This window comes from Pezoporus wallicus, unplaced genomic scaffold, assembly GCF_028554395.1.
Source record: "Pezoporus wallicus isolate ANWC-B61680 ecotype Strahan unplaced genomic scaffold, APGP_CSIRO_Pwel_v1 contig_4131, whole genome shotgun sequence".
In the NCBI taxonomy this organism is placed as follows: Eukaryota; Metazoa; Chordata; class Aves; order Psittaciformes; family Psittacidae; genus Pezoporus; species Pezoporus wallicus.
In genome coordinates this window covers 3,167,144-3,189,589 of record NW_026641950.1, presented here as the reverse complement: position 1 = coordinate 3,189,589, position 22,446 = coordinate 3,167,144, and the positions used below count along the sequence as shown (strand labels likewise).

The window sequence follows — 22,446 nt, the reverse complement described above, 5'->3', positions numbered from 1 at the left end:
GCCAAAGCAGGACACTAGCAGTAAAAGGGAAAATGGTGATAAAAAGATGTACTTCTTCCAAGTATAGCGACAGAGCTAACTACTAGCTTGCCAATCTGATAAAGTAGCAATGAAGGCCTGAATGTCAGATCACAGTGTCACCCTGCTAAAGCGTAAGATGTACAGACAATAGTAAAATATTGTATGTTACTGTCAGAAAGTATGATTTAAGTGATATCTTAATAATGGCATGGAAGAGTTAATCCTGTTTTGCTGGAAGCAGCTTTATGTGATTTCTGATAGAACAGCAATACAGTCAATTCCCTGTGCTATAATGGTAACTGCTTAATTCAGTGCGATTGCTTAATTCTAAACTAGAAACAGCAAAAGCTGATTGTTACCTTTAACTTCATAATAATTAATTGAGGGACAGCAAATCGTTACTAAGCTCAACTTGGATTTCAGTTTCTCTCAACTCTGTGTCCTTGCTTTGTCCTTCTCAGTCAATCCCCTTATTTCATAAAAAGCCCAACTGCATCCTAAATCCATTTTAAACTCTTGCCTTTTATTGCCTTGTCAGTGTACAATATAGCTCTTTGGTTCGCTTCATCCCCCAAATTAAATTTCCTATGGACCAGATCCTCAGCCAGCCTAAGCTGGTGTAGCGCTACCAAACAACCACCCCTCTGCTGATCCAGATGATGGAGCCCCCTCCTGTTAATCATTGATTCTTTCCCCCATCCCCCAGGCAGATTGCTTGCACAGTGTTGGCAGGGTTCCTGTATCATCTGTTCATTCACTAATAACACTATTCAGCATTTATTGTGGCAGTCTGGCTCTCTGCAAATTCAGCAGTGAAGCTGCTATTGATTGTGTGATGGGGAAGCAGAATCAAGCCATATAAAGTCACATTACTTTGTATTCTGAGAGCTCTGTGAAAACGACACGGCAGTTAATTCACTAATAGTTTATATTCATCTTGCTTGTGTCATAGTGGAGAGAAAATGTTTCAGCACTGCCAGGGTGGGTGGTTCACAGAATCATTTCTTGGAGGATTTGAGAGTCATGCCGTAAAAGGCAAGCTGTGGGCTTTGCTCCAGCAAGGACACACCTTAGTAACTGTAAAGCACATTGCCAAAGATCTCCCTGTTAAAGGAGGTAAGATTTTGCAGTCTGTGTTTCCTGATTACATATATCAAATAAAAGTTCCAGATAAAAGCAGTAGGAAGGACAGAATATTTTCAGCAGAAACAGTGAATATGATCTCACTTACACCAGGTTATACCACCTGCACTCTGTCTTTCCATCAAGAAGGTCACACCAGGTCCATTACATTTTAATGAAATGCTGCTCTAAAAGGGTAACCAAATTATTAAGAAAAAGCATAGATGCTTTAAAGAACGGAATTGAATGATAGAGCAACCTGGTCTAGTGGAAGGTGTCCCTGCTCATGGCAGAGGGGCTGGAACTGCATGACCTTTAAGGTCCCTTCCAACCCAAACCCTTCTATGATTCCATGATTCTATATTTGGCTCTAAATCAACTTGAAATTTTGAAGTGCATTACTGGGGACTATAATGCTTTCTACAGTCTCTCCTATTTTGTCAATGGGAGCAGACATTAAAATAACATAGAGTAGCTTTAAAAAATGAAAGGGGGCTTGGCATTTTGCAGCCTATGTTTTGTTTTGGTTTTCAAATGGTGGTGCTTTTGCCTAGAAAAAAAAATATATTCTTCATAGAATTTAAAATATACTGAACATTAAGAAATCTTAATTCAGATATTTTCATGTCACTTTTTGCAAATTCCAAAAGGTTCTGAAAAATTTGCAAAGCTCATCCATGCAATTTTTTGGAAGGATATTACTTTAAATTATTTATTTATGTGTAGTTATTTTAAGGAGATAATTTTTAAAGTTTTAAAGAATTTAATCTTACAGCATTGCAGTATAAAATGCGGTATATAACACTACAGGGTAACAAAATGCATAATTACAGATGTAACTGACAGCAAAAGAATGGCATACGTAAATACAGATAGAAGCAAATAGGCCAATGTCATTATCACTGATATGGAAATACCCACTATAGAGACACAGCCTGAGCTTAATTTGTTAAAACTGTCTAAAAAGAGAATAGCATTAAAAAGTCAATAAAGTGATGTGTGGTGCATTATTTCTTCCCCAGCCAAATTAGTTCTCCCTGAAATAAGCATAATAAAAATGTTATTTTTCCTTGATGACTCATATTTTGGAGGGTGACTTTGTTTTTTTCCACTGTAAGAACAGTTTTACAGATTTAACATCCATACTTACAGGACACTTACAAACATACAGGCTCTTAAACCTGTACAGATTCAAGTGCAGGGCTATCTTAATGCACAGAGTAGCCCTACTTACTTTAAGTATGTGTTTTCTGTACATGGAACACAATGAAACAAAGCCCCAGTTGTCACAGTCATTATTTTTGAGTAACCATTCCTTTCTGTTTTGACAGAATTACTTTTTACTATAGCTGCAGTTCCCTGAATACCAATACTTTTATCCAAATATATTTGTAGCCTTGATGTGGCCTCCTAATGCAAGTAAATCAAATTTGAATGCAATACCATTCCAGCTAAGAATCCTTGGGGAATTTCTGGCATGTGGGCCAGGAGACCTAGAACCTCTGCATTGGCCAGTGACTTTCTTCCAGGCAGCCCATGGCTCCACCAAGCTTCTCCTCAAAAGCCCACTGTCATCCTCTTCTCCCCTGTGATAATCCTGCCCTCTTTAAACATCTCATCCCACCCTTTGGTGCTCCACACCCTGCCGTCCCAGCTTCTGCCCTAGTCTCATTTCATTCTGTGCTGTTCCCCCTTTGCCCTCTATTGCTCGCCTTCCTCTCCTCTTGCCTGACTGAAACAGAAGAGGAGCTTGGTGTGGAGTAGCAGCACTGGGCAAGTTGGTGGCTTTGCACAGGGATGACATGATGCTTTGAATCTGCTGAAGGACTTGCACGTGCAGAGCACTGCTGGGAGGAAAGCTGAGGATGAATAAGGGGAAAGTACTGCACGACAGAGGTAGTTAATGAACAGCTTAGAAAAAGTATTTAGAAGTCTTATTAGGCCCTCAGTAAAGAAAACAAACGTTCGGACTCCTCCGTGAGTCAATTTCAGCCCTAGACATGTCCAATCGTATGGGTGTTTCTTACAGGTATTCCACAAAAAGGATTCGTCAGCCCCTGTGGCAGCTTCAAACAGCTGCATGCTACAGAGCCCAGAAGCATCGAATTCCTGTATTTCACTCTGATCCCCAGCATTTCTCAATTGAAAAGCTTTTAGCTTAGTTTATTTCAGAGCAAACATTTCCCTTTGTCCTCCCAGACACATGGTACTTCTCGGATCTGAAGGGCCAGAAACACTGCAGAGCAGAAGCTGTAATCACAGCACAAGGAGAAGGGGAACCAGCCTCTGAACCCTGTGTCAGTGCGATATATTCTCCCCCTGCCAGGTGAAGCACTTGATTCCTCCCCTTACAGAATCAAGATTTAAACTTTGAAGGTTGCAGATTTGATGCCCAGCTATGACAAAGGACAGTTTTTTCTACAGCATGTGGTGCCCAAGCTTCCTGAAACTGGTGAAGGAGCATCTCTGGTACTAGCAAACAGAACTGCTGAGGAGCCTCTGGTTTGCTATGTTTTTCTAAGATACAGAATGGAAAAGAAAACACTTTCCCTACATAGACTTCCTCTACTAATCTCTATACTTGAGATTCTCCAAAAGTAGAGGGTATTCTAAACTATAAAGGAATAAGCTGCCTGTATTGATGATTATGCATACAGTAAATTACTTTGAATACAACCAAAGCTTATGTGATGTGAGCCTTAAACACTTTAAGACTTGGTCTGATCTCACCAAATCACCACCTGGCGGAAACAACAGCACTCCATTGTCTTACAGGAGGAGCTAACCTCATTTCCTCAACTAAAAATCTGTCCTTTGACTTTCAGCTCCTATGTCAAGAAACACTTGTATGTATTGCTTCTCTGTAAGGTGACTTGTATTTTCTTGGCTATTGAAAGAAACAGAGAAGCAGAGAGAATAGGGTCTTTCGAACACCTTTTTCACATGTTCACATTCTGCCTTTAATCACATTTACAGGAAGGTATCAGCCTTTAAGTACAGCTCTAAGGGCGTCAGTGATGCCATACAAAGTAAAGGTCTCTGTACTGCCAAAGGCCACATGACTGTCTTAGCCTGTCACAACATTTAATCAGGAAATTATTTTTATTATAGAAACTACTTTCTTTGGCTTTTCTGCTTTAGGCTCTTCAGACATACCAGACTGATCCTGCCATGAGAAAGATGCTAACTCAGCTGTATTTCTACATCATGCCTGTATTTAATGTGGATGGATATCATTTTAGCTGGACAAATGTGAGTACGATCAGTAGTATTACCAAAAAAGTTGTTCTGGAAAGATGGAATGGTTGGTGCATCATTCAAAGGGGACTTTCTGTATAGTCTGGTCTTGTGGCAAGGAAAATGGAAGTAAATTACCCCAGTTAAAATACAGTACTGAATATGTTTAGGGCGGCTGGTTTGTTATGTATACAAATAGACTTTTGCCAAAAGATAGTAATATTGCTATTTAACTATTTTATACCCTCTGCTAGGATCGATTTTGGAGAAAAACAAGATCAAAGAACACAAGGTTTCGGTGTCATGGTGTTGATGCTAATCGCAACTGGAAAGTGAAATGGTGTGGTAAGTCTGGAGACACTTTGGTCCACCAGTTCAGATTACCCTGTATTTAATTATCCAACAGAGTAAGTAGGTTAGGTCACATCCATTGTGAAGTGTTCTGTTTTCCGTAGTTAAATTTGGAGGTAGTTTCCCATACAACCACAAGACAGGAATCAAATCTTCCTCCCAGCTTCTAAAAATAATGTCCTGAGCTTTGGAAAAACACCTCTCATCACAAATAAAACGTTTTCATGGTGAGAATGGCAGATGTATAAAACCACACATATAGGTATTCAGTATTCCTGCAATAAGTTAATAACTTGAAGCACAGTATTGAGCCTGGCACATCACATCCCAGGATTTACCTGACTTACAGTTTTAGGAAACATTTCAAAGTTCATTTTATTTTACTTAGTAATGTCTCTGAAATGGGTTTAGCTTTGGAAATGTCAGACTTGCTTTGTTGGCCTCACAGAGAAATGTCTGAGAATATTTTAAGGCCATTATTATTAGTGATTTCATAAAGAAAAAAGGTGCTTCTAAACGCATAAAGCTCCAATTTAAAACTCCCAGCACTTCTGTAAATGACTTCATAAAAATTGACTTCAGTTGTGCATAGAGAATTCAGCAGTAATGTGATACCAGCAGAAGATTTAGAATAGGTCCACTGAAGAGGAAAGGGGTTTTTATTAAATCTTACAGCGAGACAGTACGACTTACACAGGAGTAAGCAGACATACGAGTTCTGGTGCAGCAGAGAGTCACAGCACTTTCTTGTGAACTATGGTGATATACATACCTGGTTCTTCTGCTGACCTGCTCTCCCATCTTGAGCACCTTCCTTCAACTCCCTGTGCAGCTGTTTCCTCCTCCAGCATTCATCCACCTTCCTTATTTATATTACAAACTTGTAAAGGCAGAAATAATGTTTGCACAGAGCTAGCACTCCCTTCAGCCCATCCCTCTTTCACTGAAAGTCTCTAGATGTTTCTGCAATACTCTGATTACTTGCAGTAGGAGTAAGCACTGTACAGTCTGGCTTGCATCGACTCAATTCTTTAAGCAGGACTGTAAGGATAAAAGTGAGTGTGAATTGTCTGCCAGGGGAGATTACAAATGAGGTGAGAGTGAACAAAAGCATACATTCAACATAGTATGGACCTGTGAAATACGCTTCCGGGTTTTTTTCAGCTCTGCTTGCAGTTAGGAGAGGACTGACACAGAAGCAATTACAGAAAGCCTATGTTAGCTGAGAACCCCTCCACTATGCAAGACAGTCCCAGGGATGCTAACATGATCTTCAACGCAACTTTATGCTGCAAAAATAATGTAAAAATGAACCAAAGCCTGCATTGCCGTTACCATCTTTTACTTACATGTGTAAAGTCACTGCTGCACGTATTTGGGGGACACGCATTTACTGTTCAGGAGACAGTCACCAGCATAGCTGGAATGAACAGTTCTCTTACAAAGTCTTCAGAGCCATTTTGCAAGTACCTTATCAGTGCAACAATAATACTGTCACAGTGCACTTTCTAGTCCTAATTAATCTTTCTTGGGTTCAAATGACTCTGCTCCCTGCTCTTTCTGCTCACTAGACACTGTACTAAAGCACACTTTTTACTCAGTCCTGAAAATGTTTGTCTTGTTTTCAGTAATGCAAAAAACCATTTTTTCTAGACTGAGTGAAAGTGTAACCATACACACACATGTTGTGTGTCACAATCCACCACTTGCTGCATTTCTCCCCTGCATGGAACATGAAAGACAAGTCCTCACCCCAGGTTTAAAAAATTCCTCCAAGGTTGCTCATCATCCCACCAAGCACATGCTCTGCTTCCATCACGAGACTCCAAACTCTGTCTGATTCTCTAGTCTGCCAGAGAATAAAGAGCTCTTTCATTAAGTGGGGTGACTGGTGCTTAGAAGATCCTCACCCAGCACCCCATGTTCTCATTAGTCTGACACTAAATGAGGGAGAGAAGAATCTGGATCATATCACACTTTGAGGCTTGTATAATCATGGTGTGTTTAACATTTAATACTGCACACACTTGTAAAAACCTTTTAATTCAGTTCAGTCACACTTGCAGTTTGCAGACAGGCTTGAACTTCACTGTGGGGCTTCCAAGCTGGTGTGTTTTGGCAGAATCCAGCCCCAGCAAAGCCGCTGAATGCTAGCAGCAGTGCAGCAGTTGGTAAAGACACAGCATCCTTTCTGCTTTCCTCTTCCTTTCTAGTGTAGGACTTTCATGAAAGCTTTATGATGTTGCTTCTGTATTTTCTAGGGACTAAGAAAAGGCCATATCACTGATTGTGGTAGATTTCACCTTCCAGTGCCTTGCACTCAAAATAGCGCACAGAAATTGCACACAGACCCAGGTGAATACTGACAGCAAGATTTCTATGTAGAAATACTCTTTGCAATATATATATGCATAAATATGTGAAATAACTAGCACAATGGTTTAGTGTTCATGAAATAAATAGCAACCTTACAGGCAATAATGAGGTACTTAGAACTAAATCATGTCATGAGGCAAATCAAGTTAAAGGGGTTGCATCCAAAGCCCCCAAGAAAGCAGCAGTGGGAGTTAAAATTTCCAGTTCATCCCAGTTTCCAGTATACCCCATTGCTCACAGAGGACAGTTCCCCCTATCGGCACAAGAAGGGGCTGCAAGGAAGTTTGAGAATCATGCTCCCACTCATCTACCCTCCCTGTCTTCCTTCTGTACCAAAGCATTGGTTTTATCAGTCTCTGCACACACTTCCTTTGTACATTTGCTCTCATGATAGATGTTGGAGGATACTTGTCCTCCTGATACGCTGTCAGGTACAAAAATAAAGCAGCACGGTAGCATTTTATGCCATTCTATTTTCTTCTCATGACTGTAACTCAAAAATTTCACTCAATTTGGTATTATTGTATTGTTTTGTTTCCTTCTTGTGTTACTTTAGAAGAGCTTGAGTATGCAAATTGTTGATACCCTTACATTATCCAAGGCTACCATGGAAGACCTCTCTTTTTACTACCAGCCATTTTCACTTAAGGAAATGCATCAACTGCAGGTAGGATTGCAAATGGCTCACAGTAGTAGGCTGGAGAGTTCAGAGAGCTTTTGTCTTCCCTGAAAGTCACTAAACTGAGTCATATTTTACCATTGGGTCACTTTACCATTAGCTTGTAGGATTCTGCTGTTTATTAACAGTGATGTCCATTTTCATGAATCAGTGTACAACACTGTTACAGGAGATGAAGCATCCATTAAAAAATGCAAAGGCTCCAGAGGGTCTGTTAAATAGCTCTTCTTTAGCTATAATATCTGACAAGACATCAAGGCAGAGTGCTCTTGGGATCTGGATGCCTTGGTGGCCATCTGTTCTGTAGGGAAAAGACCATCTGCCCTCTATATAACCCTTCCATATCTACTTCAGTCTAAGCACTAATACCTTTTGAAATCCCCACCTGTGGCCATTGAATGGTAGCCTCAATTTTCTTATTACAAATGAAGGTGCAGCATTAAAATCTTCCAGTTTTGAAATTTTTGGCATTACATTGATTGCAAAAACCTGGTTTAGTTCATGTTATGCCTTCTCACACACTGCTCTTATTATTTGAAGATGGCAGTACTTACTATACAAAGGAAAGCTAATAAAACACTGCTTTTGTAAGTCCCTGATGACACCAGGGAATGTCACAGACAAACTATTATTATTATGCTGGTCAGTGTAAAACATGTGGCATTGTAAAATCACAGTGGATAAAAGAGTGGAGTAGATTTGCATAAATATTGTTCTTTTAGGCTCAGGCCCTAAGCTGTAAATGGGGTGGTGGCTTACATCCAGAACTGCTGAATGATAAAGCAGCCACTGCCACATCTCCTTTTCTGAGTTTCAACTTTCAGTACCTCATGAGATATTACAGGCAGGCTACACTTCTGTAGCTTACTGCCATGTGAGCAGGTTGATGTAGTGAAAGACAGCCTCACAACTGAACCCCAGCCCCAAACTTGAAGGAAAATTAAGCCCTGTACAGACTGAAATTGTTCCTATTTTAGCTAACTGAGCAATCAATCCATCGTCTTGTCATTTTTATTTTTTTTTTTGCATGAGATTTGCAAAAGTAAAACTAGGCAGCAGTCAGGAACTATTATCATGTTTTAAACCACTCTCCTAGTTTATGCCTTTTGTGGTTATCTACCTACCATTGTAACCACCACTGTAATAGCTAGTACATTAAAATGCTCTTAAAGACTAGATTTGTCTTGGCAGTGACTAGTGAAAGAGGTATACCTCTCTGATTTCAAATAGACCCACTGAGACCCTTCAATAGTTTTAATGCTGGAATGCTACCATAAAATATGCCACTTATACGGAAAGCCAGAGAAGAAAATACAATGAAGTCAGGCTCTCTTTTTTTCTGTTGGGTTAAAAATATGTCCTCTGGGAAGAACTGCATGTATCTGGCCAATTGGCAACTTGGTACGTATCCTAGATGAATAAGCAGATTTGCTGTACTGAGGTCCCACTGGCTCATGCCTATCAATCACAAGAAAGGAATCTGTATATTGCTTTTCACACTTGTGCACAGGGGCCCACACAGGGTGAGCCAGAAGCTGACCCTTGGGAAATTCTCTGTAACCATTCACCATCAACTTTCTCTTTCAATCTCTAGATGAAGGTGCTTCATTTCACCCGTGCGATGACACCTACTGTGGTCCCTTTCCCGAGTCTGAGCCTGAAGTAAAGGCTGTCGCTCATTTTCTCCGCAAACATCGGAAACAAATAAAAGCCTATTTGTCCTTCCACGCTTATGCACAGATGCTGCTGTACCCTTACTCTTACAAATATGCAACTATTCCAAACTTCAACTGTGTGGTAAGTACATTAAAACTTGGGAGAATATGCTTCCCTATATAATAGTTTTTTGCTTTGAGAAGAGACTTGTTCCTTCAATATTTTGCACATATTTAATATTGAGCGGTATTTATTCTGCATCTGCTTGCAATCACATTTCTGGTTATATAACCTTCACTCATAGTGAGTCAGTGGTAATTTGATTAGAATGGTATAGTGCCTTCCACCCATCAGTCCCTTTAAATTACTTTATAGGATAAATCCTTGGGTTTTAATTATAGTTATTATCATTTTATTTAATTAACTGTAATGGGAATTAAGTTGTTAAGTCCTTGGGCATCTAGCTGAAATTTCTGTTCCTCCATACTTAGAACTTAAGCACTGTGAGCACAAAGATCATCTTCAATGTTATGACCAAAGTAAAATTGAAATGGTTTATGTTTATCAATTAGAGAAGAAATCTCATAGATTTTACCAAAAGCAAAGCTTGGATTGCTTCATGTATGATCCTGGTCAGACACAGTATTTTTAACCCATTAAGACAACCAGTTACTTAACATCAGGGGATTTTGTCTATTAGAAAAATAAATTAATGAGAATACAAGGGTGTTATGCAAGCCTATTGATTGTACATTTCATGTATTCCATGCCCATCCAAATGCAGAACTATTCCCTCTGCTCACAGTCTGACATCTGTTTTTAGCCAGTCTCCTGTGCATAAAACTGTCCCTATGGTTTATTCTCCTAAAGAAACGTGGCTAAGCTTTACTTTCTGGTTGCTCCTGCTCGCAGACATACATTGCACTGACCAGTTGTGAGCCTCTTTCTCTCAGATCCCAGTAGACTGACATTCTTCATGTATCTCCCATTTAGGCCTTGAAAGTTGCAGTGATTTTTTAACTTGCTAGTTTAAGCTAGTTTACTCCAAGGGAGCTTAGCTGCACCTTAGATTTATCCTGTGCAGGATGAATGATGTTGTCAGTCCCTGGAGCTTCACTGAAGTTTCACTCAGCTGCCCTCCCAGGAGCACCAGCAGCCAGTGCACCACAAACTAAACTCTCTTTGTGGGTTTATTTCTGTTAAGACACTTAATTTCAACAGCTACTAAAAATGCTCCTGTGTGATGTCATTCCTGCGACACAGCAAATTACAAGTTAACTAAACAGCCAAAGGAGCTAAAAATACAAGGCTTGTGAGGACTGACTAACCAGCCCTGCACTGACTGTGAACAAATCCATGAATCTTCTTTTTATTCTTTCTTAACCCTCTTTTGGGGAATGGCAGAGAAAAAGGAGGTCCCCAAGTTACTTGGTAACTATCACTTACCAGTAAACATAGACTGGGAATTTAAAACCACAGGATCTCGTTCCTTGCACCAGGAGGTGCAAGAATATTGTTTTAAGAATGGACAACACAGCAGAAGGTAAAGACATGGTATTAGGAAGAATCAGCATCTTCCCTACAAGTAGATGATGAAAATATCCAGAGTAACGTAAGGCAACAGCAGACACTGTCATTGTAAGGAAAAGGAGTCTCTGAGAGTTTTCACACATGCCAGTAAATCTTCAGTACATGTTGTTCTTGTTGCTCAAGGGTTATTTCCATCCTGCAAAAGGGAGTAGCTGCCCTCAGTACAAACACTCTATCTTTCCATGCACAGCTTTTAGACCCAAGGAATCGAGTTTTTGGTGTGTAGTAGGTGTTTCCTAGGTTTGGCAGACCTTGGATCAGGCTTCTCATTAGAGTGGAGCACAGACCTAAAGGGACAAAGAAAGGCACCGTTTTAGACAACAGCCCTGGACAAATAGAACCCAAATCCCATTCTAATATTTTGCCAATATTTGGACTCTATACTACTTTTTATTGCAGTGGGTCAAAAAGAACAGGGAGGTTGGAATAAAAAACTGAAGTAATATCCTGTTATTTAGAAAGCTCATTATTGGGATCATTTTGAAAATGAATGGAATATTGGTGGTTGTTTATTTGTGTGCTTTAATATTTGCCTACAGCCAAAGGCTCCATCACCTGGTGCTCCTAAATGAATAGTCTTTAATATCTGAAGTGTCCAAATTGGTGCCTTAGGCTGAGGTTTCAGATTCTCTGTTTCTCTTAGAAATTACAGTGAGCTGGAAAACAGCAGATCTCTGTTTCCTCCTGCTGATGGAACAAGCTCTGTCGGTCTATGCAGACTGTGTACAGTGGACAACTGTAGGACTCCACTTGCATAGCAGATAAATAACATTTGGTGCTAACAGGGGGCCACAATTAATCCTGAGCAGACGAAAGGATGTCTCTGTCTGGGTCATATCTTTCTAGTGAGCTGTCAGTTACCATTTCGATTAAAGTGTTCAATTATTCAGAGCTGCTTTGAAACTGGAGAGCTGTGTGCTGATCACAACATGCATATTCTGTTCTAATTTAGGCACAACTCTCTTATTAACACTCTTCTGAAATGTGTTCTTTTAAGATAATCAAAATGAAAGTGCTCTTTTAAATTGAAAAACCCCACCAAACAGCAGAAACCTTCATCCATGTCGAGAGTTTTAAATTTCACCTACCTTTTATCCCTTTCCTGCCTGTACACTCATTTGCTTAGTGTTTGCAGTGAACTTACATGGCACGACTGAGTTTGTGTATGTCTTTGTAAAAATCTGGTAATTTTATGTGAAGCTTTCTCCTTAAAGGTGTTCAAAGACCGGTTGCCTGGACTTATTCAGGGTCCAGCCTGCGCAGTATAATGCAGTTGAGAACTGTCCCTTTCTTTGAGCACCTAAGTCCAACAACGGAAGCAAGTACTACACATCAAGGCTAAGAGCATCAAGTTCACAGTGCCCAGGGACATTTTCCTGCATGGTGGACATGGACTTGGGACACTCCCAGTCTGACCACCAGATGTTTGCTGCCTCTGCACAGAACTGTTGTGCTGGTTTTAAATGGGCATTATCAAACTATTTCATCAGTAAGATTTCAACAGAGTTTGCTTCTGTTGTCTCATTGCTGTACGATACAAAACTCACGCACAAGGAGTCTTCTCCTTTGTGGCTACAAGGACATTGCTCTCCACCCATCTCAGCTCCCTCAGCTGAGCCCTGTCTCCTGCTCCCTTGGTCACAGCAATGACCACCCCACCACACAACACCTCTGACCCCATCATGGGTCGTGTGTGTCATGACTCACAGAAGTTGAGGCATTGTTACAGGAGAAACAGTCCCGAGTGACAGCACTTCCCCCGTCCTCGGGCCTCCTCCCAGCCTCCTCATCTTTGGTGTTAGGTAATTCAGAGGTTACCCCTCTCACCATCTGGTGACCACATCCCAACCCAGCAGAAGCTCCCAGCAGCACTGACTTCAGTGGTCCCCTCCTCCATGCACTGCCTCATGGAGATGGCAAGAGGAAGAGAAGGGGCAAGTCTCCAGCACTGTCATCCTTGTTCTGAGTAACAAAAATCTATTTGTGCTGAACGGATTTCTATATGGAGTTAAAAAGTGCTCTTCCATTTGCTAAGAGCAGTTCTCAGCGTAAAACAAACTCTACAAAGCCCTACTTTCTGTAAGTGAAAATTGTTGGTTTTTTTCCATGAATGACATTTTAAAGCAGTTTTCTCTGGCTTCTCTGCTCGGGCAAAGACCCACAGCAGGAATTGGGTCAGACCGAGGATTAAACCATGATCATGATTCCTGACAGTGGCAAACAAGTGGAAGATAAGTGAAAATGTATAAATGGAAAGGCAAGTATAGAGTAATCCTTCCCCAGTGCATTCATCTAGTGTCTCATGATAACAAGGTATGGACCAAGCTCATGAACACTTGCATAAAATGAAACCTACAGCTCTTCAGTTCACAGAATTGAAACATCTAAAACCATTGCAGCTTTACACAGTGGTTCAAAGTCTGTAAGTTTCTAGCTCCTAAGATATGCATTTCCTGCTCTTTATAGGGAGCTGGCTCTGTGTTTTTCTAGATGCTCCTTCACTCTCCACAGTCCTTTTTCTTTTGAAGACATGCCTCCTTTCTCTGTGTTTGGATGCACTATCCACGTGTGACCCTCAGAATTTGCCATCGGCCAGGCCTTTCTCATCCCATTTCACAGTATACCATGAGTTCCTAAACAGACCGCATGCATATGGATGTTGAACTGTAGATGCCGATTTTCCCCATACAGTACTGAAATCACATATCTGCAATAGTGGAAAGACTTCTCCAAGCCTACATCGTCTTTCCCCAGAGAAAGTCAGACCAGCAGACCAGACCTGCCCATCACAGATTCAGGAGTGAAATTTGCCTCCTTTTTTCCCGCTCTTGCTCACTGAACCACTGTGGAGTATCGCAAGAGGTCATTTCTTCTTCACAAGCCCAGCAGAGATGAGATTTAGTGGACTTGGAAATGCATCCACACGTACTGGCAGAAAATGCATGCATGGCTTTTAAACTGCATAAAAAAGAGCTTATTTCATCTCATGATCTCACATGCTTCCTAAATTTGTTGTGTCACTGATTTGGTATATATACATATAATTACAAATACTTAAAGACTGACGGTTCACAGTGCAGTAAGGTTCTTTGTGCTATGAAAACACTGAACCAAGTTTTTCAGGGAATTTGGGAATTGCTGTCAATAAAAATAAATAATGCATTTTTCCTTTAAAATAATTTTACATTAGCTGCCATGGAACACAACATTGAGCAGGAAGTCAATGATCAGGTTCCAATCCTATTACAGTATTTAATTCAAAGTCTAATTTATGTATTTGTTTTTCTCCCCCCCCCACAGGAATCAGCAGCCTATAATGCTGTTAATGCTCTTCAGTCAGCCTATGGTATAAGATACAGATATGGTCCTGCATCTAGCACTTTGTGTAAGTTTTCCTCTAGCACAGGTTTGTGACTTTGACCTACCTATGGTAAGAAGGAAATTACTCTTATAATAACAAAGAAAGCAAACACTGTTTAAAGTGAACTTTGTTCCAGTTGTGGCTGGTGAGGAAGGCGGAAGATGAAGTTTTGTAAGTGATTCAGTCAGTTGATTGCAGTAAGATTAAATTGATGCAATAAAAGAGATCTAAAAGCAATGCATCTGAAAGGTGAAAGCCAGTGAATAACATGTTCAGAACATGTAAAACCAGATTTAAAAACAAAAAAAAAAAATAGACAAAACAAGATGTTAAAAAGCGTATCTTTACCAGATACTGTAAATACACTAAGTTATAAAATATCTGGGAGGTGTCCCAGTTTCAGCTGGGATAGAGTTTATTTTCTTCCTAGCTGGTGCACTGCTGTGTTTTGGATTTAGAATGGCAATAATGTTGATAGTGCACCAATGTGTGGCTGTGGCTAAGTAGTGTTTATACTAAGTCAAGGACTTTTCAGCTTCTCATGCTGAATTCATGGATTCATTCAGTGAGAAGGGTGGAGGGGCACAAGGACCTAGAAGGAGACACAGGCAGGACAGCTGACCCAAACTAACCACAGGGATAATCTATACCATATGACATAATACTCAGTATTATAAGCTAGGGGGGAAGCTGGCCAAAGGCTGCTGTTCAGGAGCCGCTGGGCATCAGTCAGTGATTTGTGAGCAATTGTGCATCACTTGTTTTGTATATTCTAATTCTTTTATCATTATTATATTATTATCACCATTATTTTCTTCCTTTTCTGTCCCATTAAACTGTTTTTATATCAACCCTTTATATCTTTATATCAAGTTTTCTCACTTTTACTCTTCCAATTCTTTCCCCCATGCCACTGGGGGTGGGGGAAGTGAGCAAGCAGCTGTGTGGTGTTTATTTGCCAGCTGGGGCTAAACCACGACAGGAGGAAATAATTGAAAGTAGGTTTCATTTTTCATTATTACTTCACTTTTCTTCTACGCAATTGTGATATTCATAGAGCTAATTCTAAAATTTAGGGTGATGTCTTTAAAAGCTAAGTTTCATGTGCCTCTCTGTCTAGATGATGATAAATGATAGCAACAGTATCTTTACTTGGAAATCTTCCCTTTTTCAGAGAGTGATTTCAAGTGCATTTTTTCCTATAACAAAATATCTTTAAAATACTAATTTTAAATATGTAACAACATTTGTCAGTCAAACTTTCCACATAGACAGGTAAGAGAAACAGAAGTTCAACACATTTCAGCAAGACACTTTCTTTTTTTTCTACTGAATTTATGAGGCCTGAGTGCAGTCAGTGGTGACAAGAGATATTCAGAAAGTCAGAGGCTTAAGCAAACAGCAAGATTTTTCACAAGTAACCTCTTGCATCTCCTCTGCTGTTGCTGTGTTTTGTCTCAGATGTGAGTTCCACTTTATTGTGGGCCTCCATCTCACAGTACAGTTGGCATCTTGTGCTCATTACGGTGCAGTCAGTCACTATATAAAAGGAAGAGCAGTGTGAATTAATGCCAGAATTGCACAGAAGACAGCAGGCCACATGAGAGATGGATCTTTATATAAATATAAGTGTCTTGGGTAATCAACATATGGAGATAAGGATAGCATAAGAAGCACACTTCCTTGGGAAGGTTTGTTAATATTAGACACCACCTATGCAAATGCTCTTATGCTGTAAGGAAACAGTGAGAAGGCAGAAATTAAGAGAAAATAATTTTAAAAGCACTTTGAAAAGGAGAATGAAGATTATCAGCTTTCTCCTTTCTCCCTGCAAAAGAATTGCCTAAAGTCCCCAAGTTAAACCTAGGAGTATGCAGAGCTCCCATCCAGCTGGAAGATCTTTGTGGAAGCAAAGTTTTATTTGCCTGGGAACAAGAAAAAATTGAGGCTTTGTTCTATATGTTCTCTTTAATTAAAATTTTGCTTTACACACAAAAAAAAGTCAGTTATTAATTCTTTTCCTGTGAAAATCAAGGGTCTAATCCATATTGCGCTGAGCACCTTTCACTGGTGCTGGGTACCCATGCCCTTCTCTGAAGGGTGCTTAGGATCAGGGCAAGCAAAAAGCTGGAGTTGCAAGTATACTCACTGAGTCCTGGAGACAAAACACCACATGAACCCTCTGGTGCTTTCAACATGACCTGTGTTTAACCTGGGTTTTTTTAATCTTCTTTTGATTACCCCTCTCAGATGTGAGTTCAGGTAGCTCTATGGACTGGGCCTACAAACACGGCATCCCCTACGCATTTGCATTTGAGCTGCGTGACACTGGCCATTTTGGATTCTTACTTCCTGAGACGCTGATCAAACCAACCTGCACAGAGACCATGCTTGCAGTTAAAAATATTACTCTTCATCTGCTGAAGAAATGTCATTGAGAGCTATTTCTAGGAGCTGGGAGTGAGCATTTTACTCCCAGTGCTGATGCCTTCTAGTGTGTTCAGTTGCCATTTTAAGCTAGACCACTTCAAAATTATAGAAGCTAATGGAAAGTACGGTGTTTCTACCAGATCTACTTGGTGGGAAATGGAAAAATCATTTAATATCTGCTCTACAAAAGTCCATAAAGTTGATATACTATCTTAGTTACAGTTTGGTGTAAAATAGTCTGTTCTTTTTGCAATAAAGCTTTGATGCTGCAACTTCAGTGGAGCAGGTCCACATAGAGATGCCTGAAATAAAACTCCACTTCTAGACAGTCCTTGGACTTAGTCCTTTCCCTAACAGGACAACTTCCCTTAGTAGGGTCTTTTGAACCAAGGGATAAAGTTTACATTCGTGTATATGTACTCTGAGACACAGGCCTATGTCTATAGCAGCAAATGGCATATAGCTGCAGCTGGCCACGCTGCAGGTGGCTATGTGGCTCTATGTGGCTTCCTTCTGCATGTATACATACATATGTATATGCACTTTTGTGATTATATTTTTTTTATGTAATGCAAGAATTAGACCCAAGGTTTCCTTTAACCGTTCAGAGAAACCTATTTTCAAATGTATGTATTGGGGTGGACTCAAAATCAACGTATTGCTTTTGAAAATGTAACTGTTCTAGAGATGTGTAAGAATTATAAGGAAACATTATGGATATACAGTACTCTGCTTTATGTAGAGACAAAGCAACTTGCCATGACTTGGAACTTGGAAGCTGGCAGTTGACTGGTACGTCTGGGTTCTGCTGCAATCAGTGTCTGCCCATTTCCACCAGCCAAGGATCTAGCCTTAAACTGACTGATATCAACTGATACCTTGTTTATCAGTATTTTTGCTGTGAGTTCTGTAGCTCTATGGCTATGTGGCAGTTCTTGGAAGTCATATTTTTTGCATGTTTTAAAGGAATTAAGAATAGATTTTTAAGTGAGCCAGAGGCGAAAGCAGAAGCATTACAGATGAAATACAGTGAATAAACACCATGTTTGAAAGAATAATAACGAAAGCACAGAGAATATAACAACTTGTTGAGGGGCTTTTGTTACTTTTAAAATACTATTGTTTTGATCTTATTTTATCTGCAAAAGCATATATTTTAGTTTATTAATTTTCAGCTTAATCTTATGCCATAACATGTTAAATAAAACATATTTGTTAATAAAATCATCCAAGTATTCTTCATATTTCATTTAATTGTTAAAGTTTTTGTTCAAGGATGTGATCACTTTACATGACTGACACCAATGATTCAATCTTTTACATAAACTACCTCCTCTCTAAATAAGTACTTGAACTTAGCAAGTGGGCAACCTTTATAAGACTAGGGAGCACCATATTTAAGAATACCTCTGTTTTCAGGACTGCAAAAGGCAATCAGTGAGCAAACATGGCAGAATTGCATTCTGTTGTTTTATATTCTGTTAATAAAAAGTATTTATTTTAAACAAGCTTTCTGAAAGCTTTTTCAGCTTTGATTAGTTCAGACTTGTTTTGAGGAATGCAAGTTTCTACTCTGGTTTAACAAAAATCCAGGGCAGAGAAGCAGAAGATATTTTATCTACCCACTAGTCATTTCTGATGCTTATGACCATGATCATTGAATAGTTTGAAGACAGCAGTAACTGTCTCTTGCTATGCACAGATTCTTGACCAATGGCCTTAGTAGTGATGTAAATAAAATTTTAGCACCAATTGTTGTGAGTTATTCTGGATTTAGGTGACATGACTGAACTACTACAAGGACATAAGACACTAAAGTGAAGAACAAAAGATGTAAGAGATGCCTAATGAGCATAAGGCAAAAATTTACCTCTGGATTGTTACAGTAGAAACCTTTCCAAGCATGGGCCAGAAGAAACCAGATTCAGATGTGATGGTTTGATTCCGCCTGCTCATAGTCCAACAGTTCGTCAAATGAAACATTCCAGCTTTATCTTCATACCATCACATCTCCACTAGCACAAACGCAAAGAACAAAAACACAAGCTCTTTTAGGTACCAGAAGGACGTAGCATTGCAGATCTAGCTGACCTTCTTGGACAGGAAAAATTGCAAGTATTCTTACATTTATCTAAGAAGCTTTGACATTTAGAAGTACATGATATCAAAACCAGTCCATGAATAAAGCCACATCCTGGTATCTGGATGGACTCAGCCTGAATACTACATATTATGTGCAAATGAAAACTCTGACCTGACTTTGAGGACCTGTACAGGGTAATCTAGTGCCCCATAGCTGAATACAAGTGTAAACAGTTCCTGGGTTTTTTGAATTTCAGGGTCATTAAAGCTGGTCAGAAAGACAGTCACTAGAAAAGAACAAACACTATTTGCTGAATTAAGAACATGTGAGACAATTTATCAGCAAGAGTTACTCTAAATAGAGTGGTTTACCCTACTGAAAGAACTACTGGAAAACAGCTACTTGGATATGGAACAACAGCCTTTGTGACTTACAAATGTTACTTCACTGAACAGTTCTTTTTTTATCTCCATAATTACTTCTCTTCCCTTTGTACTACTCTTCAGCAGTCTTTATTGCCTACAGGACAAGAGAATCAATAACTGGTTTTGAGAAAAGTGAATTTATTTTATGATCGTAAGTATACTTTATCATTCAAGACAATAAAAGGTACACGAACAGCAAAACACTGGTTATTAACCCAGCAGTTAAAATCACATATACAATGATTATGTGAAATCCAGGAGTTGCACTTCCATTGATTATTGATAGAATAATTATAACCACTTCTGTAAATTTGAAAAAGTGCTCAGACAATCTTTTGTGAACATTTGGGGGCATTTGATAGCTTTTATTTTTAATTAAGAAGAAAAACCACACTGAGACTAACATGAAGGAAACAGGCCTATGCCTCTTCAAGTCACCCTTCTTAACAAAACAATTACCCTGAAATTACCTTGAATCATTATTCATAAATTGATAAAAAACTGGCCTTCAAAGGTGAAAAAAGATATTGAGTTTGGCTGCAAACCTTGAAAAATAGCACAACTGATTGGTGAAGCTCCCCATGTGTTTTTCAGAAGTCACTTTGAAAAGGCAAATGTATTTGATCACTCGTAACATGTAAAGCCTATGGGAAACTGCACTTCTTTTCTAGAAATTTCTGAAGATTTAATAGAAAGAGCTCAAAGGACCTTGAGTGCCAACATGCATCTACTTTGAAATATCCAGTGCCAATCCTCTTGTCTGTAAGAAACTGCAGAGTGCAGATTGCACTGCCTATATGAGGACTGTGCAAGATAACTGCTTATTGAAAAGACTGCATCTAATTCTTAAGGTTGGGAAGAAAGCATTTTATTTCCTACCAAAAGTAAGCTACTAATCAACTGTTCTAGCTTATTAATGTTAAACAATCCCTTCCATTTTTATGTTTACATTCTATTCAATGGTATCACTTGAAGAATAATACATGCAACAGAGTACAGGTATTTTCGTAAGCCCTTTTGATTTTTCCTTTGGCTGTGTGAAACTATTATACCATTCCCATAGCTCACTGTTGTACAGTGGTCACATTCATTGATAAAAGATGTTAGTCTTACACTTGATGACTTCGCTTTTGATTTCTGTGCCTAAAAGCCAGACGTTACTATTTTCATACAGTCCTTAAATGATGGCAAAACACCATAATAATATCTTAGATGTGCAAAGACACAGCTACCCCTCTGCTGCAGAAAACAGGACAAGAGAACAGAAATCCAAATAAATTACAGAGATACTTTGAAAATATAAACCCTGTGACATTAGCTGCACTCCTTTAAAACATTCTTAAACACTCACCACCTAAAACACCTTTTGAGTTGTAAATTTCAACGTCTTCTGTCCACAGAAAACATAGGCCATTTGGCATGCTTAATGTATGCCTGAATTCTCATACCCACTCAGGATAAAAGTAAGGTCCAAACAGGTATAATTGGTTTCTCGTTTACTGTGTAGGAGGCAAGCAGGGTGTGGAGAGAGCTGCCTTCTGTCTGACCGAACCACTAGGCTTTCAAGCCCTATCAGCGCCACAAAGCCAGGAGTACTGCTGCTGGTGACAGGCCTGTCTTGAAGGAAGGTGAACAAGTTCAGAGTGGTTTTCACAGTCCTCAGCTCAACGTGCCTGTCACCGCAAGCACAATGCAGCTTGTTGGAAATTCATTGCTTTAGGCTGTATGTGGGGTCAAAAAGGCCTGCCTTAACAAGGTCTTCTGTTAGTATCTGCAGAGTTTGGATAACAAGAGTCACAACAGAACACATAGTTCCCTCCTTAGAAAATGATGTTTGAAGCAAGGACATTTAGAATTGGCAATTCTTTAGACCCCGAATGCTTGTCCTTGCCTGACAGGCAGGAGCGACCAAGCAGAAAGCCTTGGCTCTCCCTGCTTTCAGTGGAGTAGTTCAAGCCCTCTCCTGAGAGACTGATTCAAGCATGGCAGGGCTTGCCCTTGGATTTAGACATCAGGGAATGCACTCATAAATAATAGATTCAAATGTTAATTAAAAAAATCTGCCACTGTCCCCAGCCATGCAGAAAGTGCACTTTGCCCACGACAAAGGAAATCCATCCATTTGCCATAAAGGCATATGGGGGCAATATATTTCATCTATCCTGCCTGCTCTTAGAGTCCAGCCACCTTAGCACCTCTCAGCACTATTGAAAAATATATGTGGAGAAATAGTCATAACAATGAAGTATTTTAATGTACCCCTGGGTCGGTAGGAGCATATACTTTATCTCAAATAATAGATAATGAAATAAACACTGTGGAATGACTGTGAGCAGGTGTTTCAGTCTTTTGTGCTGACTACAATGTGCCAAGCTATTCCTCTGAATACCAGGATGGCTCAGTGCTGGGAGGGCTGCCTCTTTTTTTAACCAAATAATGAACCCTTTTCTTGTTTTTTTTTAGCAATTATTAGAGAATATTATGTTAGGTCTGAAGATACATACACATGAGTCTGAGAAAGCTTCATTTTATAACAGAATTTTCAATTTTCTTGAAAATAATTCATCTGTTAAAATCACAGCCAGAGTTTCCAGGTGGCTTATTCTTTTACAGCATAACTGAAAAAAATTGCATAGAAATATATACATATATATACATATAAAAGCTAAGCAGAAACAACCAATTTGCTTACTGTTTCATTTCCCTTGTTTTATTTCACTTTGTTTCTAGATTGAGAAAATCTGGGTTGATTGGGCTGAATTGAAGGAGTACAGTCAAAAAGCTGAGTGTACAGGGTTCTTCTGCTTAATGAGCTAGAAATGGCTGCTTAAAAAAAAAAAAAGGCAACTTGGTGTATTTTAAGTTCTTTATACGGAATAATTGCTTTACTCTGTTTAAATTCAATTATCACATTTGCAGAACTTATTATGGTTTGGAAAGATAATTTTCCTGTGAGCCAGGCAGTGGTTTAAGGGTTAAATGAGTGAAATGCCTGTTAATGTGGTACAAGAACCAGAACTGCTCTTTGGCCTTGGTAGCACAGAGTATTGTCAAAGGATGAGATGTACTTGAGCCTCCTCTTAACAGGATGAATATGCTATTTCATGCTGCATGG

At 39.5% G+C, this 22,446-nt stretch overlaps 1 protein-coding gene and 1 long non-coding RNA gene across 2 annotated transcripts in view; one reads left to right on the top strand and one right to left on the bottom strand.

Annotated features, from left to right (window-relative positions):
- Positions 1–17,251, top strand: part of CPA6 (carboxypeptidase A6) — an 81,936-nt gene extending 64,685 nt beyond the window's left edge. The window contains exons 7-11 of the mRNA XM_057426213.1: positions 4,285–4,395; positions 4,635–4,725; positions 9,381–9,583; positions 14,333–14,417; positions 16,644–17,251. Coding sequence (XP_057282196.1) covers positions 4,285–4,395; positions 4,635–4,725; positions 9,381–9,583; positions 14,333–14,417; positions 16,644–16,831 — 678 coding nt within the window. The 3' untranslated portion in view covers positions 16,832–17,251. The remainder of the gene's footprint in view (positions 1–4,284; positions 4,396–4,634; positions 4,726–9,380; positions 9,584–14,332; positions 14,418–16,643) is intronic.
- Positions 5,366–18,915, bottom strand: LOC130608347 (uncharacterized). The gene is made up of 3 exons (XR_008974514.1): positions 18,694–18,915; positions 10,889–11,319; positions 5,366–6,201 (listed from the first exon to the last, which is right to left on the bottom strand). It is a non-coding gene; the product is annotated as an uncharacterized LOC130608347 (long non-coding RNA).
- Positions 18,916–22,446: the final 3,531 nt, after the last annotated feature.